General features: G+C 39.6%; 1 protein-coding gene across 6 annotated transcripts in view; it reads left to right on the top strand.

The window, feature by feature from the left end:
• Positions 1–15,038, top strand: part of LOC114796713 (ATP-binding cassette sub-family A member 1) — a 169,182-nt gene that overhangs the window by 37,441 nt on the left and 116,703 nt on the right. For 4 of the 6 annotated variants that reach the window (XM_028991495.1, XM_028991339.1, XM_028991199.1 and 1 more), the window contains 8 exons: positions 1,034–1,175; positions 1,368–1,483; positions 2,761–2,888; positions 5,771–5,968; positions 8,361–8,447; positions 8,701–8,902; positions 11,089–11,228; positions 11,388–11,504. In XM_028991495.1, coding sequence (XP_028847328.1) covers positions 1,034–1,175; positions 1,368–1,483; positions 2,761–2,888; positions 5,771–5,968; positions 8,361–8,447; positions 8,701–8,902; positions 11,089–11,228; positions 11,388–11,504 — 1,130 coding nt within the window. Of the gene's footprint in view, positions 1–1,033; positions 1,176–1,367; positions 1,484–2,760; positions 2,889–5,770; positions 5,969–8,360; positions 8,448–8,700; positions 8,903–10,410; positions 10,461–11,088; positions 11,229–11,387; positions 11,505–15,038 lie in introns of those variants that run through there. The other 2 variants (XM_028991277.1, XM_028991575.1) reach the window with 2 other exon arrangements.

The raw sequence follows: 15,038 nt of genomic DNA, 5'->3' as shown, positions 1-15,038 counted from the left end.
CCACATGCCTGCGGGGCTAGTTTTCATTCTCCCCTTTATTTCCCTATTTTGGCCATTGGTATTTATTAAATTATTATTTAATAAATCCTTGTTCTCAGTATGTCCCGCCTCTGTGCTTCCTTCCCCCGTCAGCTCGCCGATGTGACAGTGACATTCTTTTTTCATAAGTGCATGTCTGGCCTCATAGAGAACTGCAAGGAATCCAGTGCAAAGGCTTTTGGTTCCGACCTAGTGCTTTTCAATTTTATTTTCCTGCCAATCATTTTTCTAATATTCAGCAAACAAACCAAAAAAAAAAAACATCAACATATTTTGTAACACACATTGACATTTACAGCATTTATCAGACGCCCTTATCCAGAGCGACTTACAATCAGTATTTACTGGGACAGTCTCCCTGGAGCAACTTAAGGTTAAGTGTCTTGCTCAGGGACACAATGGTAGTAAGTGGGATTTGAACCCAGGTCTTCTGGTTCACAGGCGAGTGTCTTACCCACTAGGCTACTACCACCTGACATTGAGATCTAGTCTCATTTTCATTTTCTCTGACTAAATCACAGAATGAAAAAGAGCACAAAGGGAAGTACATATTTAAATATCTGCATCAAAGTGCATCTATAGCAAGAGAACAAGGTTTTGTCAGGTAGCAAATTGGATCATATTCCCAACCATGTGATGCCATGTGAATAAGGCACAGCAACATGATTTAAAAAATAAAAAATATCAGGGCATAATAACCAGAAACACACACAAACAAAACAAATGGCCTGCATCATTAGATGGGATTAAAGCAAGCGAGGGGGTATGGAAACATGAACAGGCTGCAAATTTTAATAAAGGAATTCATCCCAGCACCTGAAAAGAGTGACAGCTAACCTCTCCTCTGGTAATTTAGTTTTACTGTTTCCTCAAGGCTGTCTTGCACTTTGGTGTAGGAAACAGTTGAATGGGTCCACCTAATAAATGTAAATACATTTTTGTTTGCATATAGGCACGCCACTGCTTGTAATTAATGTGAAGTTTATGTCCTTAGGTCATTATCCCAACAAAGCTATGCCTTCAGCTGGGGTGTTGCCTTGGCTGCAAGGCATCATATGTAACCTTGACAACCCATGTATCAACTACCCGACTCCTGGAGAAGCACCTGGCCAAGTCAATAATTTCAAATCCTCTGTGTATGTACTCCAGAGCTTTTCTGCAGTTGCATCAGCAGAGCAGTTTGCACATTAATATATTTAATTTCATTTGTAATGTGTGTGTGTGTGTGTGTGTGTGTGTGTGTATATACACACACACACACACACACACAGAATATAATGCAGATGAGTGTGTGCGTGTATTTTTAACATATTATCATTTGCTTACAGAATTGCTGAGATGTTAATTCAGCTGCAGTCACTTGTGTCAAGTGGATCCATCTTCACAACAGCCAAACAGCTTTCTATAGAAATTGACCAATGGGCCCTGACAAAACTTGAAAATGGTACAAATACACATTCATTATGTTAATCTTATTAAATATGCAAGCTCTACAAATTTGTTCAAGCTATATAAAAATAACTTTATTTGTCTTGACAACTTTTACTGTCGTTGTTGCCAATGTTGATGATGGCTGGTAATTTAGATGAATAAACAGTCCAACTTACCACCATCCAGTGTGGTAACAATGTCTTTAGAACAGTCTTGTATCTTATATTTTTAAGTTCCAGAGATCCAACATGAAAGAGAATTTGTCTTCATTACCTGATGCTGTGCTTCAGAATTTAGATTTTTTTTTTAATTTCTGAATGGGTCTAATCACAAAAAAATGGTTTGTTGAAGGACCTTGAAATTGAAAATATAATTGGCATGATGAGGTCATGTAATTGTAATTTGCAAGATTAGAGCCATCAAAATATTTAAGATGAAGAATAATTAATTTGATTAATGGCTTTGTCTATTGCAAGGGGAAAGCATAAGAGACACATGGCGGCATCACAGAGGTTTGTGACAAAGGTGAAATGGTTGTGATGTGAGCATATCTCATTGTCTAAGCAGGAATGCCATTGTTTTGAGTCATATTGATATTTATGTTAATTTTGTCTGGGCTTTATGTCACTAATGAGAGGGTCATGGAGAGCCTCCACAATTATTTTCCACAATAATAAGTAGTACTTACAGTTATGGATATTAATGTGCTGGCTGATGTGTATGTGTTTTTATTTCCTCGTTATACTGCACACATTTGAAACGTATCTAAATTCAAGCACTAATGAAAGAACATTCTACTGAGACAGACTGAAAATTGGACTACATTTGACATGGCGCTGTGGAAGATGTGAGGGAGTCTATTGCACACTGCACACTAAATTGGCTTTCATGCTTGTCTCAGAGATAACCATGACAGAAGGAGATGGTCTGCATTTAATTAGGCATAAATGACTATTAGTCGTCTAATGCATGTTCAACACGGACTCCCACAGTGATTGCAGAAAAATATTCTCCTCCCACACTTTTAGCCTGACTAACTAGCTGTAATTTCCATGGGCGGTCAGAGGTCAAATGCCCTTTGAAATGTAGCATTCACATAATGAGTACTTGTTGTAATTACTTTAATGTTAATGCTATTCGCATTCCAAAATATTAAAACAAAGAAGAGCTAACAAATCTTGTAAGCAAGTAATGTCTTGTGGTTTTGTGAAATTTGATCACTTAACAGTTGTGTATTCACAATATATGTACTTGAAAAAGGCTAATTCCTTTTCCTCATCCTTATGTAAGGTCAACCTTTACCTCTGAAGAGCCTTTTAAGGGACAATGAAACTTTCACATCGTATTTGAGAGAAAACCTCACTGTGTCAACTGTTACAGCCCAAACTCTGATGATGGCAAGTGTCCGCCTCAATAAGGTGAGTAATTTCAGTGCTTTTCAGATGAGATCAGAAGCCACAGTGAGCTAGTAAATTTAGCAGTGTAAAAACAAAAACAAATTAACCAAATGGTGCAATCAAGCTTCATTTACCGATTAGAGATTGCTTTCAGTAAAATTTTTATGAGCACTTTACATCATATCTTATAGATTTAGTCTGCATCTATTTAATAATCTATTTTGTCACGATGGCTGGTCATGGCGAGGAAGAAGGATGCATACGCACAACGTCACGAGACAGGGGTTTAATACTTGGGACAAGGGTAGCATCACCAAACAATGACCTGATGGCGAACAGACATGAACAAAGCAGCTTTATACAATTATACACAGGTGATAAGAGGCATGAAACATAATGGACCCGGAGTTGCCCCTGCCAGACCGCATCATGACATTACCTAGCCACGACTCCCGGCGTGCCGCCCAAAATGGTCCATGAAAGGGACAACTGACCTGCACTGATAGCTTCAGGCCCAGGTCATCGTGGGAGATTGGCATCCTGTCCACCGTCCACAGTGCCCGCTGCTCCAGTCAGTCTCCGGCACGCCCGCTAGGAAGTCTGCCGCTCTTCTCCTCTCGGTTATCACTGGGAGCACCTGAATTGTGTGACAGGTCTTCTTGACCCTACAGTAGCTTTCGTAGGCCGTCGAGGCCCAGCTGCACGAATTTGTTGGTACTCCCCGCCCAAGGAATCGCCAGGGAAAACATGGACAGCATGACAGATCTTCTCGACCCCACGGTAGCTTTTGTAGGCCGCTGAGAGTCTGTCACGCTTGGGCACATGCTAAAACCTTGGCATGGATCTTGCCAGGGAACTGGCAATTACCGGAGGTGCGTAGCTGGAATCCGGAAGAGATGGCAGCGTTGGGGGAAGTCCATACACGGAATCATCCTGCCTGGCGAACCACGGCTCCCTGGATCTCAGCGGAGCGTCGTCGGCTGCATCCAAAACTGGTTGGGTCATTCTGTGACGATGGCAGGACATGGCGAGGAAGAAGGATGCATACGCACGACATCACGAGACAGGGGCTTAATACTTGGTAGACAGGACAAGGGTAACGTCAACAAACAATGACCCGACAGCAAACAGACACGAACAGGGCTTTATACAATTATACACAGGTCATAACAGTCAGGAAACATAACACAGGACCAACATGAAACTCTGGTCTGAACTCCAGACCCGGAGTTGCCCCTGCCGGACCGGATTATCACGAGAATTACTGACTTTTTTATTTTCTGGTGCAAGGCCCAAGGTTTTATTCACCCCTGCTGAGATTTTCACAGATCTTCAGCTTGATTCTCCTCAATCTTTTGTTGTGCAAACCATTACCTGTGAGGCCTGGCACATTTGCATTTGCCCTCTGATTGTGCTTTTCTAAGAACACACATCAGGATGGCCTCCGTATCACAGCCACGCAGGAAGAACCTCTCCACGCAACAGGCTTTGGCCTTGCTTCAGGAAATGGACAAAGCAGACTCTGATTGAGGAGAGATTTCATTTGTCCAGAAGGCCACTGATACTTCCTCAGAAGAATCTGAAAAGGAGATGGAACAAGAACCCAACATGCCTCCATGGAAGACACACCGTGGTACTGGGAAGCCCTGTCTGAACCAGATGGCAAAGGATAGCACTGTGTGGGTAGAGGAGACCATTGGAGTGCCCAGTGCAGTAGCAAATCACTTGTGCTTCACTGCGCAAGCTGGACCCACAAAGACTGCTAAGGTTTGTCATTGTCGTAATACATATGATATTTATATAAACCCATTTAGATTGAGGTTCATGTAAATTTACCATCCTCTATTTGTTTATTTTCCAACTGCGTAAAATTACAAGCTTCCTTTGCCTGTTAGACGTGGCAATGCTGAAGACCATCAGGGAGTGTACAATCCATCAAGCCCGCAGAACAGAGCCAGACTGGAATTTGGCAATTCATGAACTGATTGCATTCATTTGAATTCTGTTTGTAAGAGCGATCATGTGACCCGTTGGTGCCACTGTGAATTGCTGGTCAGAAAACTTTCTGGTGCCAGTAATCAAAGAGACAATGCCCCGAGATAGATTCATTTCAATTATGCGACAAGGACACACGGGCAGAACGGGTGAAAACAGACAAATCTGCTGCAATCTCCGACATCTGGACACGCTTCAAGAAGAACTGTGATGAGAGTTTCCCTTCCAAGGTTCGTTGTCCATTCACACAGTATATCGCAACCAATTCAGACAAATTTGGGATCAAGTTCTGGATGCCCACGGATTTGGAGACCAAGTATGTCTGCAATGCATCTCCTTACTTGGGACAGGACCCCAGTCGTCAGAAGAGAGAGAGACTGGCAGAGAACGTGGTCATGAAACTGATGGAGCCATTTTTGGATGATTTCTTTACTTCACTGTCACTTTCGCACACACACTTTTGCAAAGCAACGCTATTGGGCATGGTGAATAAAGTCCGGTGTGAACTTCCTCAACTTGCAAAAGACAATGAACAGTATTCTCCACTTCAGTGCTTAGAAGTGGCAGTTTCTCATTTACTTCGGCCTGCCTTGGTTTTAAGATAACAAATGCAAATATGCCAGACCTCACAGGTAATGGGAGTGTTTTCAGAACAAAAACAAGAGAACAATGGAGCTTAGCAGGATGCCAGGAGATGTGAGGTCCTGTGAATTTTTGCAAATTTGTGCAGCCTTAATAAATCTAGTGTTATGACAGTTTTATATAATATATCTAATGTGAAGGCAAATAATGATTGAAGCCATTAACAACAACAAAATGCTAACCTGGTGTTCAGTAGGATGTTTGGATGCAATTCATAATTTGTGAATACTGTAACCATTTCTGCTTTGTTACTTTGTATCTTTTAGATATCGGACCTGTCAAAAATAAGTGACGTTAAACTTGTGCTTTGTAATGGCAGCACAATTCAACAGTATGTGCAGTTCAGCACTGTTGATGATATGACGGCTTTTCAGGAAATCATCTGTTCTAAATCACCACAACAGTTAAGCCAAGCAAGGGACGTTTTCCAACAAAACATGGACATGAGAAAGTTGACCAGAAGTGTAAGTCTGTCAGTCGGTTAACACTGTACCAGTACACAGATAACAATTCCAAAGGGTTTCAAACTGATTAGCATTCATATTAGTTGGACCTGCACTGTACAGAAAGTAACAATACTTGTTTCACCAAAACTGACTTCTTTTTTGTGTAGCCATAAGATAAAAATGCGGAATACATTTTGAAATATTTTTTTAATAGCCACACTTGCACAAAGTTGATCAATCAACTTTAACAAACACATACTCGATTTCACATATAAGTAGAAACATTCATTTACTGGAACAAACACTCGTACATGGGCTTAAAACTAGGTGGGGAGTTGCAAATCTGTGATTAGTGTTCCAAAAGGTTTGGAAAAACCTACCAGCAGAGTTCCTTCAAAAACTGCACAAGCATTCCTAGAACATGTAATGCTGTTTTTTAAGGCAAAGGGTTATTGCAATATATTGTAATATATATTACAATTGATACATATGAATATTTCTGAATTAATTTGTCATAAATTTCAGAGTTTTTACAAATGTAATGTGCCAAAATATATTATGATCTTTCATGCGCGTGGCTGCCACTGGGGATGGCTACCCAGAAGTAGATGAGGCCAGGGTCCATGTCCCATATAAGGGTTCAGGTGCCATGTTGTTTTTCACTCACTAATTTATCGTGGTTAGTTCCATTTTTTGCTGCTCAACTTTTTTCTTGCCAGATAATTTTAACTTTTATAACCTTCTTGCCTTTGAGACTTCTCTCTGTATTGCCCTTGCCGGTTCTTGTTTTTGACCCCGATGAAACGCCCGCTCCCTGACGTAATTCTGGATAAAAACAGGGTTTTGCCCTTTTTTGATTCTATTATACATTGCTGTCATGGGAGGGATTAGGCCGCGTACCTGCAAACATGGAGGTTCTTGGAGAGGTGAGACAACTGGAGCAGGTGGAACAAGGAGGTTTGGACTGACATGAGTAAAAATAGACTGACTAGAGCAGAAGGGGGGATACAAGGAGGATGCTGTCTTTTGAAATCACGCACACGCAGTGCCACACGGCTACGGTAAAGACTGCCTTTACCGTAGTTGTCTCACCTCTCCAAGAGCCTCCATGTTTGCAGGTATGCGGCCTAATCCCTCCCATGACAGCAATGTATAATAGAATCAAAAAAGGGCAAAACCCTGTTATTTTCAAAAATTCACATTTGGTTTGCTCTTCAGTCTGGCTGCAGTTTGCTGATGCAAAAATGCAGCCACAATGTCTTTGACTTTTGAGCGAATAGTGTTACAGACAATTCTATTAATCCTCCCAAAGAGAGGAGCACAGCTGTAGAATTGCTAATAATGCACCAGCTACAAAGTGGATTATTAGACAACTTCACAATTGGCTTTGAGTGCTCGCATGGTGCTGAGGGTCCCTTATCAAGTGTTAATATGATTCAGCCCTCAAATCTCCCTTCCCATTGACTGTTTAGCTGTGATCTCAAACTAGTTTAGACAGAAATTGGTGTGGTACGACACCAGCATTTCTGACCATCATCTCCTTTTTAGCTCTATCTATGTTGATTCCAGGAGTAAAATTAGGCCAAAATGCACTCAAGATGTATAAATGTAAACATAATATATGTTGAATATTTAAAAGTTGATCTCAGCAATTAACACATGCATCTTGATTGCCCTAAAAAAATGGAATCAAACAAAAATAAGATATTTTTGTAAACTAAAACCACAAGATAGTTTACAAAACTTACAGCCTCATTTTGGATGAAATAAGTCTCCTTCAGTCTATATGTCTCACACACACAAGCACAAGGTCCTGTCTTACCCTTACCTCTATATCATGTTTCAAGACTCATTATTATAGACTACATTGTCACTTCTAAAGTATCAAATCAACTTTTAGAAAAAAATTATGACACAACTATGACACAACTGAAAGATCATACTTTCAGTGATCTTAAATCAACACAATGAATCTGTCATAGTATAACTTCTCCACAATGTACAAGTTGGAAACCTCACATAGGATGCAGGTGCAAGGAAATTAAAAAGGAATATGGTCCAAAAGAATGTTTATGATATATACATTATATATTAATAAGGAAAGAAGTTAACAAATCTTGTGTACCTATAGTGGCCACTAATGGCAGGCAACCACTAGAGTAGGGATGCAACCAATTTTCTCATAATGCAAACAGAATTTGCTTATACAACTGTGAAAAAATGTAAATGTAAAAAATGATCTAATGCTAGTTTTACCCAAAAAGCTATTTTCTAGAAAATATGCTAATGCATGTATGTCTTCTTGTTCAAACTTTTTGGTTCCAAAATTGCAGTGTTTTCCTCTGATTTGTTGTTTACGGTTAATATAATGTTAATCTAATGTAAATGTCATTTCCATATTCCCACTCAGCTTCCTCTAGCTCTGGATATGAACCCAGCCGAGACAGCGGGGCTGTTCAGCAAAGTGACAGCTCTTGTATTACCCATGATGGATGAGGTTGGCCCAGCCTTCTTTTCATGTTTGACTGAATGTGTATGGAAATTCAATAAGCCTCAATATCATATTTCATAGGGAACACCTGCGCACAATTACAGACCATTTCCATGATTTGCTGAGGATATATGAAAATAAACAATGATTTGAGATGTATACTTATTTGAAACCCTGGTGTATTAATATAGATTTGGTGTTATAATGTGAATATGTGTCACACATCTTGTTGCATGTTTTTCTTTCCATCTACTGACAGATTTCCAAAGTTCAAAAGGTGTTTCTGAGAGCCACTGATGGTCTAAATTTCAGAGATAATATGTTTGGCAGTCTAAAAATGCTTCTCTGTGGGAACAATCCAGACTTCAACTTGACCAATGCCACCCTTGGCAGGTCTAATTCTGTAGATCTAACAAATGTGACGAACAACAGCAATACATTCCCAAACCCCACCAATTCAAGTAAGTGCCATTAATCAAGAGCAAATGAATGTCATCACAGTGGTTTTTCCTCCACTTTTGTCTATCTCCTGCCTTAGTTATAGTTCAGTCATGTGCCTCAACTGTGCCTAGTGGTGAAACTTCCTAAAAAAGCCTCCACAGTACAACAAATATCAAGCCTGCAGAATGTCATCAGGGAATCAAAATGGAATGACACACCTCTCGATCTTCTGCTTATCAGACACATTTATCCTATAGTTGCAGAAGACAGGCAGTGCAGTCATGGGTGTGGTCAAGGGTTGTACTGATCACAGAGCTGCTGTTGTATGAAATGGAATTGTTCCATGGAGTCAATGTTGCGACAACCCCCATTGTCTAAGGAAAATTGCTCACCTGAAACAGATTTGAATCTGCCTATTAAATATGCAAGCGGTGCTTCTTGTTTTCTCAGTGGTCATCTGAAAAGGAACTAAATGCTTACAAATTCTCAGCAGAGATCTTAGGAAATTTACCAATCACTGAAGGTCACATTACATGTATCATTAGCAGCATTCCCTCAGATTTCCGCTTTACTACATTTTCCTCTCTCATTTTCACAATTGTTTATAGATCACTGTAGTACCAACAGTACTGAAAAAGGTAAAAGCCATGTACTTTCTTGATTCATGTCTTGCTCGCTATTGAACAAATTGATGATTAGATTCAGTGTCATTAAATGTCCTCTTTTCAAAGCCAATTACACTCACATGCACACACACACTTTCTTCAAAAAGAGAAAGAATTTGAATTTGTCGATGGGTCTGATACTTTATTTGTAATTCACACAGCATGAATCACATATTCATTTATTCATTTATACCTCCAGTTAAGATGTGGGTGGACCACAAAAGTTGAACAAACAAACCCACAGAATACAAAGTGACTGAAAGTGACTCAGTACATTTTAATGCAGAACCCTTTGCAGTAGAACAAGTAGGCTTCTCCTATTTCTTCCACAAAATCTGCATAGGAAAAAGCAAGAGAACCAAAGGTATAATAAGATAAACCAGAAAAGGATGAAGCTCTTTGCCATTTTTTTTCCAAAAGAATAATTCATTTTCATTTGTTCAGAGACTCTGTTTTTAACCATTATATTGGATCTTAAATATTGTGTCATGCGATACCAAGTGTCATGCAATACCATTGCAAAAGAAAAAAATCGTATTTGAGTCACACAGTGAATATTTAGAATTATTGTATAAAATATCAGTTATTCATATAGCTTCCTACTGATTCCCGGTGTAATGCAACTATCGTAGACTATGAGAATGTATGTGTCTCTGTCCATTTACTATATATCCTAAATGCACAGATGCAACCAAATTGCATTGCAATCCTTTTGTGTGTGAGTGGCAGTATGACTGTATGTTTGTTTGCCCATGCATTAGTTATATACAACCAGTACAGCTGTCAGTCTTGTCATGATTTATTTTGTTTCTCCCCTTCTTGAGTGACAGTGTGTTTGTTGGAGACAGATGCCTCTCTGTGTGCAGAGCTATCCCTTCTCTTGGGCACAGTGCAAATTTATTAAATTCTGAAGGTAAAATTAATAGCTGACTCCAGGCAACAAGCAATTATTTGGCACTAACTTGTGCATTTTTAGATTTATATTTTCACAATAACATTGTATTATTTATAATTCTTGGAATGTCTCAAAAACAGCATGTTTGATCACCTGGCTGGATTGGTGCCCAAAATTCTGGGCAATAATTTACTCCTTCCAAGTGTTTTAATTGTATTGAATCTCTCCCACAGAAGTATCACCACACTTGACCACTGACTTAAATTGCTTGACTGGTTACTCATTAGGCTTGCAAAGACTTTTGAGATTGAAAGAGAGGGTTGCCAATCATAAGTCTTTTTCACTTCTGGGGAAATGTAGTCCTTCTCAGACTCCTTTGACTGTGGGAGATTATACATTAGATCTACAAAGGGCTGTCCTTCATTGGCACTCCATGCTTAAACCCCCTTTTATCTTCACAAATGGAATGAACAGTGGATTTTTGTAGCCTGCTTTGTTAGGATTTTCAATTTTCCAAGACGATGTTGTGCCCTTCTAAAATTACAATATGTAATTTAAATAAAAAGGGTTTCCATTTTTAATTCCATTGTCTTTAATTCCATTGTTTTATCAAATGCATCTGACAAGCATGTATTTATATATACAGGTGAGTTTTGCCAGATGCTCATTGACACTTTAGAAGGAACACCAGGTCTCCGGTATATCTGGAGCACCTTTCGTCCTCTCCTGCAGGGCAAGGTCCTCTTCACTCCTGATACTGCAGTGACCAGGCAGCTGGTGACAGAGGTATATGTAATATGAACAACCTCAGTGATTTACATGGTAAAATGAAAATCTGTGCAATGCTGTACAAAGTATTATGAGCTCTTGTTCAGAACCATTAGTAATAAATAAAGTGTTAATGGAGTGTTTTATTCTAAACATTTTTTATCTGTATTTCTTTAGGCTAATAGTACCTTCAAAGCCCTTGCTACATTAAGAACACTAGCAGATGCTTGGGTGGAAAATAAAATGCAAATCTGGGAATTCTTTCAAAATGGGCAGCAAATCAATGTGCTAAGGGTAAGTGTTATTTGGATTATCTTTTATTGGTAATTAATTGTCTGGATCATGTGTCGACTACTAGCAAGTCGAAGAGATCTCAGTCATGAATCTCAGTTTTTTTCCACAGTTTAATGCATTTAAAGCATTGCATTGTAGCATTGCAATTATCTTAGCAACCCAGTGTCATTGAAACACTAAGAGAGCTCATTTTTATACCACATGGTTTACGCAAACCTTAACCATATACTGCTTGCTTTGAGCACAGGTTGATTTTTGATTTTGTTTCTTTCTGTATGCCTGTCATTTGCAGTATTTTTGTTGTGCACATGCATTTTCCTTCTTCCACCCAGTTAGCTTCTGCTAGTTTTGTATTTAAAACTGAATGACATCTGTGTCTATTTGAAATTTTAGTCTTGGGAGTTTTTGAAGGTCACCCACATATTTTGTGTTAATGCTGGTGTCAGAGCTTTAGGGAAATTTCAGCTGCAACAATATACACCCTCTGATTATTTTGAAAGACAAATCAGCAAATATCTGGGTACAAATATTGTAATTCAAAGACTTCAGTAGTACAAATAATGATTAAAAGAGCAGAGATATCCACTACTGCTTTAATATTTATTTAGTCACTTTTATTCTAAGACATTATTCTAACTGTTGAACAGCAATGATATGCATTGAATTCAATTATAATTGGAAAAAACACATATATAAATGTCACAGGGGGAATTCGATGACGCACTTGCAGACATACTATGGGCGTGGGCATAAGCCGTCGTACCGGTAGAGGACACTGGGCGAGCGGGGCAGGAGGACCGGGGGCGCCTGGCCGGCGAGGAATGAGGACGCAATGGACGCGCTGCGTCCATTGCGGGGAGTCAGTTCGGGATCTTTGGGAAGAACCAGGGCAGAGGAGAACCGGAAGACGGCGGGTTTCAGGATGGGAGTAGGTCTTGGGCGGCAGGAAGGTAGGGGAGCATGGAATCCCGTCTTAACCGATGGGCCAGGTAGGTTCAAGGTCAGGGGCAGGCTGAGGTCGTATTTCAGGAATCACAATTATCTTGGGGCGTGGGTGAGAGAGCTAGCATCTCTGGCGAGTAAACTCATACAAAGAGCGGGCATGTCTCCTTGGGGTTACCTCACTTTTATACTTGCTACCGCCCGCTTCCATTTCCTCTTCCGGGCCATCGTCTCCCAGGCTGGTGAGGCGCCCTCTAGCGGTCTGGAGGCGCGTTGGCCATGACAATAAATCATTTTAAATTATTTTTAATAAGTAGTTATTTTAAAAAATCTATGTCACATATAAATAAATATGCATGTCAGGTGCACATTTATATTTATATTCCTTAAAAATATATGATCACAATCTGCAGAAATTATAATGATATTTATTTCCTACATAAAACAATATGCATTATCTTGTTTCTAATACAGCAGCATCCATTAAACACTTTCATCATGGTTTTTATTTACAAATTATACTTTTTTTGTTTGCATCTTAATATATCTTAACATATCATGGCATATTGTTTTGAATATGTGTATCGTATGAATACACATTAAAGAATCTTTATTGTACATGTATCTATTTTACATGCACTGTGAGCTATTTTTTTCCAGTGATCAGTGGCAGGTTAGTTTGCTAAGCTTCTTACTCTACTCTTTTGTCAAGGTCTGTTCCAAACTCCTTAAACATAAGGAGTGTGTGTTTTCTGTGCCATCTGTGTGTTCATTGTAAAGTTGTAATGGGTAAGTACAGGATCAAACTCACACTGTCAACAGGAGGATAAAACTAGAACAGGATGAGTGCACATTTTTGTGCAGAATCTTTCCATCATTCTACCCTCCCTTCTGCCTGTTCCACACTCCCTGTCTGTCTAAGCTGACATTACTCTGGCTATGCAGAGATATCATGTGACACCAGAATATTCATTACACCAGCCCCAATCTTTACTCAAATGTGTGGGGCAAATTTCCTTTGTCTTCCTTTACTCTGCTGTCTGTCTGTCTCTTTCTCTCTGTTATTGTCCTTAGAATGGGCATCTTGGCGCTAAGCCATTAGAGGTCTCTGAAGGATTAAATAGCAATAGTCTATGACTTCACCATGGCCATGATGACTCTGAATAGATTGATTAAGTTTTATTAAACCTTTGTAAAGTGGCCACTCTTCTATTTAAAAAAATACTTAAATTTTTTTTTTCACTGAAATCTTTGTGTTGAATATATCTTAATCACTGAACATGATGCACACAATTTGCTACTCATTGATAAAAATTAAACTTGTTCAACTCTGATGTTTTCAGACACATTGACTAAAGCTATTTGTTGAAACAACACAAGTATTTTTGAGCATACATGAGCATTACTGGACATATTGCCTGTAAAACATTGAGTTAATTTAATCAAAAGGGGAAACCAGCCAACGTGAACTGTCTGGTAAGGTGCTAGTGGTATTTGCAAATCCATGTTCCTTTAATCCAGCAGTGCATATTCAAGACACAAAGCCCAGTCATGACTGCCATTCCTTGGCTTCTAGTGTCCATTAGGTAAATGTCAAGTGTGGGACATGAGTGGTGTTGCAGGGGCTGGAAATGCTGAAGGCCAGAGATTCATTTTCATTCCAAGCACCCATTGGGTACTGACCATTTCACCTTTGAAAAAGGCCATAGAAAACACGTCTGCTTCATTTCAGGACCTTTTTAAGTCAGATAATCTGATTTAACACATAGGGAGTTGGTTAATTGTAATACCTAAGGGGCTGAAATTTTCTATGAACAACCTTTCTAATATAAGTCAAGTATCTCATAACACTATTCAGTATATATTTACAGTATACTGTATGTGAAGACAATGTAGTTACATGAACTTCAGTTTGTTTTTTTGTTTTCATCGCATTAGACCAGAGCCATTCTGTAGTTTATAAACACCAAAAGTTACCAATGCACAGACACATTGAAGTGACGTCTTTTTCTTATTAAATACTTTTACATAGTTGAATGTGCATACAACACATGGATTTGGAATCACACTCAAAATGGTGAAGTGGTGAAACGTGGTGAAACACGCTATATGCTGATCCAACTTTCATGTAATGTCCTTAAAACAAGTCAATGCCTGTATGACCACTCTACAATGCCTGGGAATGCTCCCTATGAGGTGGTGGATGGTCTCCTCAGGGATCTCCTCCCAGATGTGGAATAAAGCATCCGCCAACTCCTGTTGGTTGATCGAGTGAGACATGATGTCCCAAATGTGCTCAATTGGATTCAGGTCTGGGTGGGCCAGTTCATAGCATCAATGCTTTCATCTTGCAGGACCTGACCCACTCAAGCCACATGACGTCTAGTATTAGGAGGAACCCAGGGCCAACCACACCAGCATATTTACTTCACAAGGAGATGATGATCCCTAATGGCAGTCAGGCTACCACTGGCACATGGAGGGCTGTGGGCACCCCCAAAGAAATGGCACCCCACACCATTACTGACCCAATGGAGTCATGCTGGAGGATGTTTCAGACAGCAGAACGTTCTCCGCACTGTCTCCAGACTC

This window comes from Denticeps clupeoides, chromosome 1 (genome assembly GCF_900700375.1).
Source record: "Denticeps clupeoides chromosome 1, fDenClu1.1, whole genome shotgun sequence".
In the NCBI taxonomy this organism is placed as follows: Eukaryota; Metazoa; Chordata; class Actinopteri; order Clupeiformes; family Denticipitidae; genus Denticeps; species Denticeps clupeoides.
The sequence above is the reverse complement of the archived record's forward strand: the minus strand, read 5'-3'. Positions and strand labels throughout refer to the sequence as shown.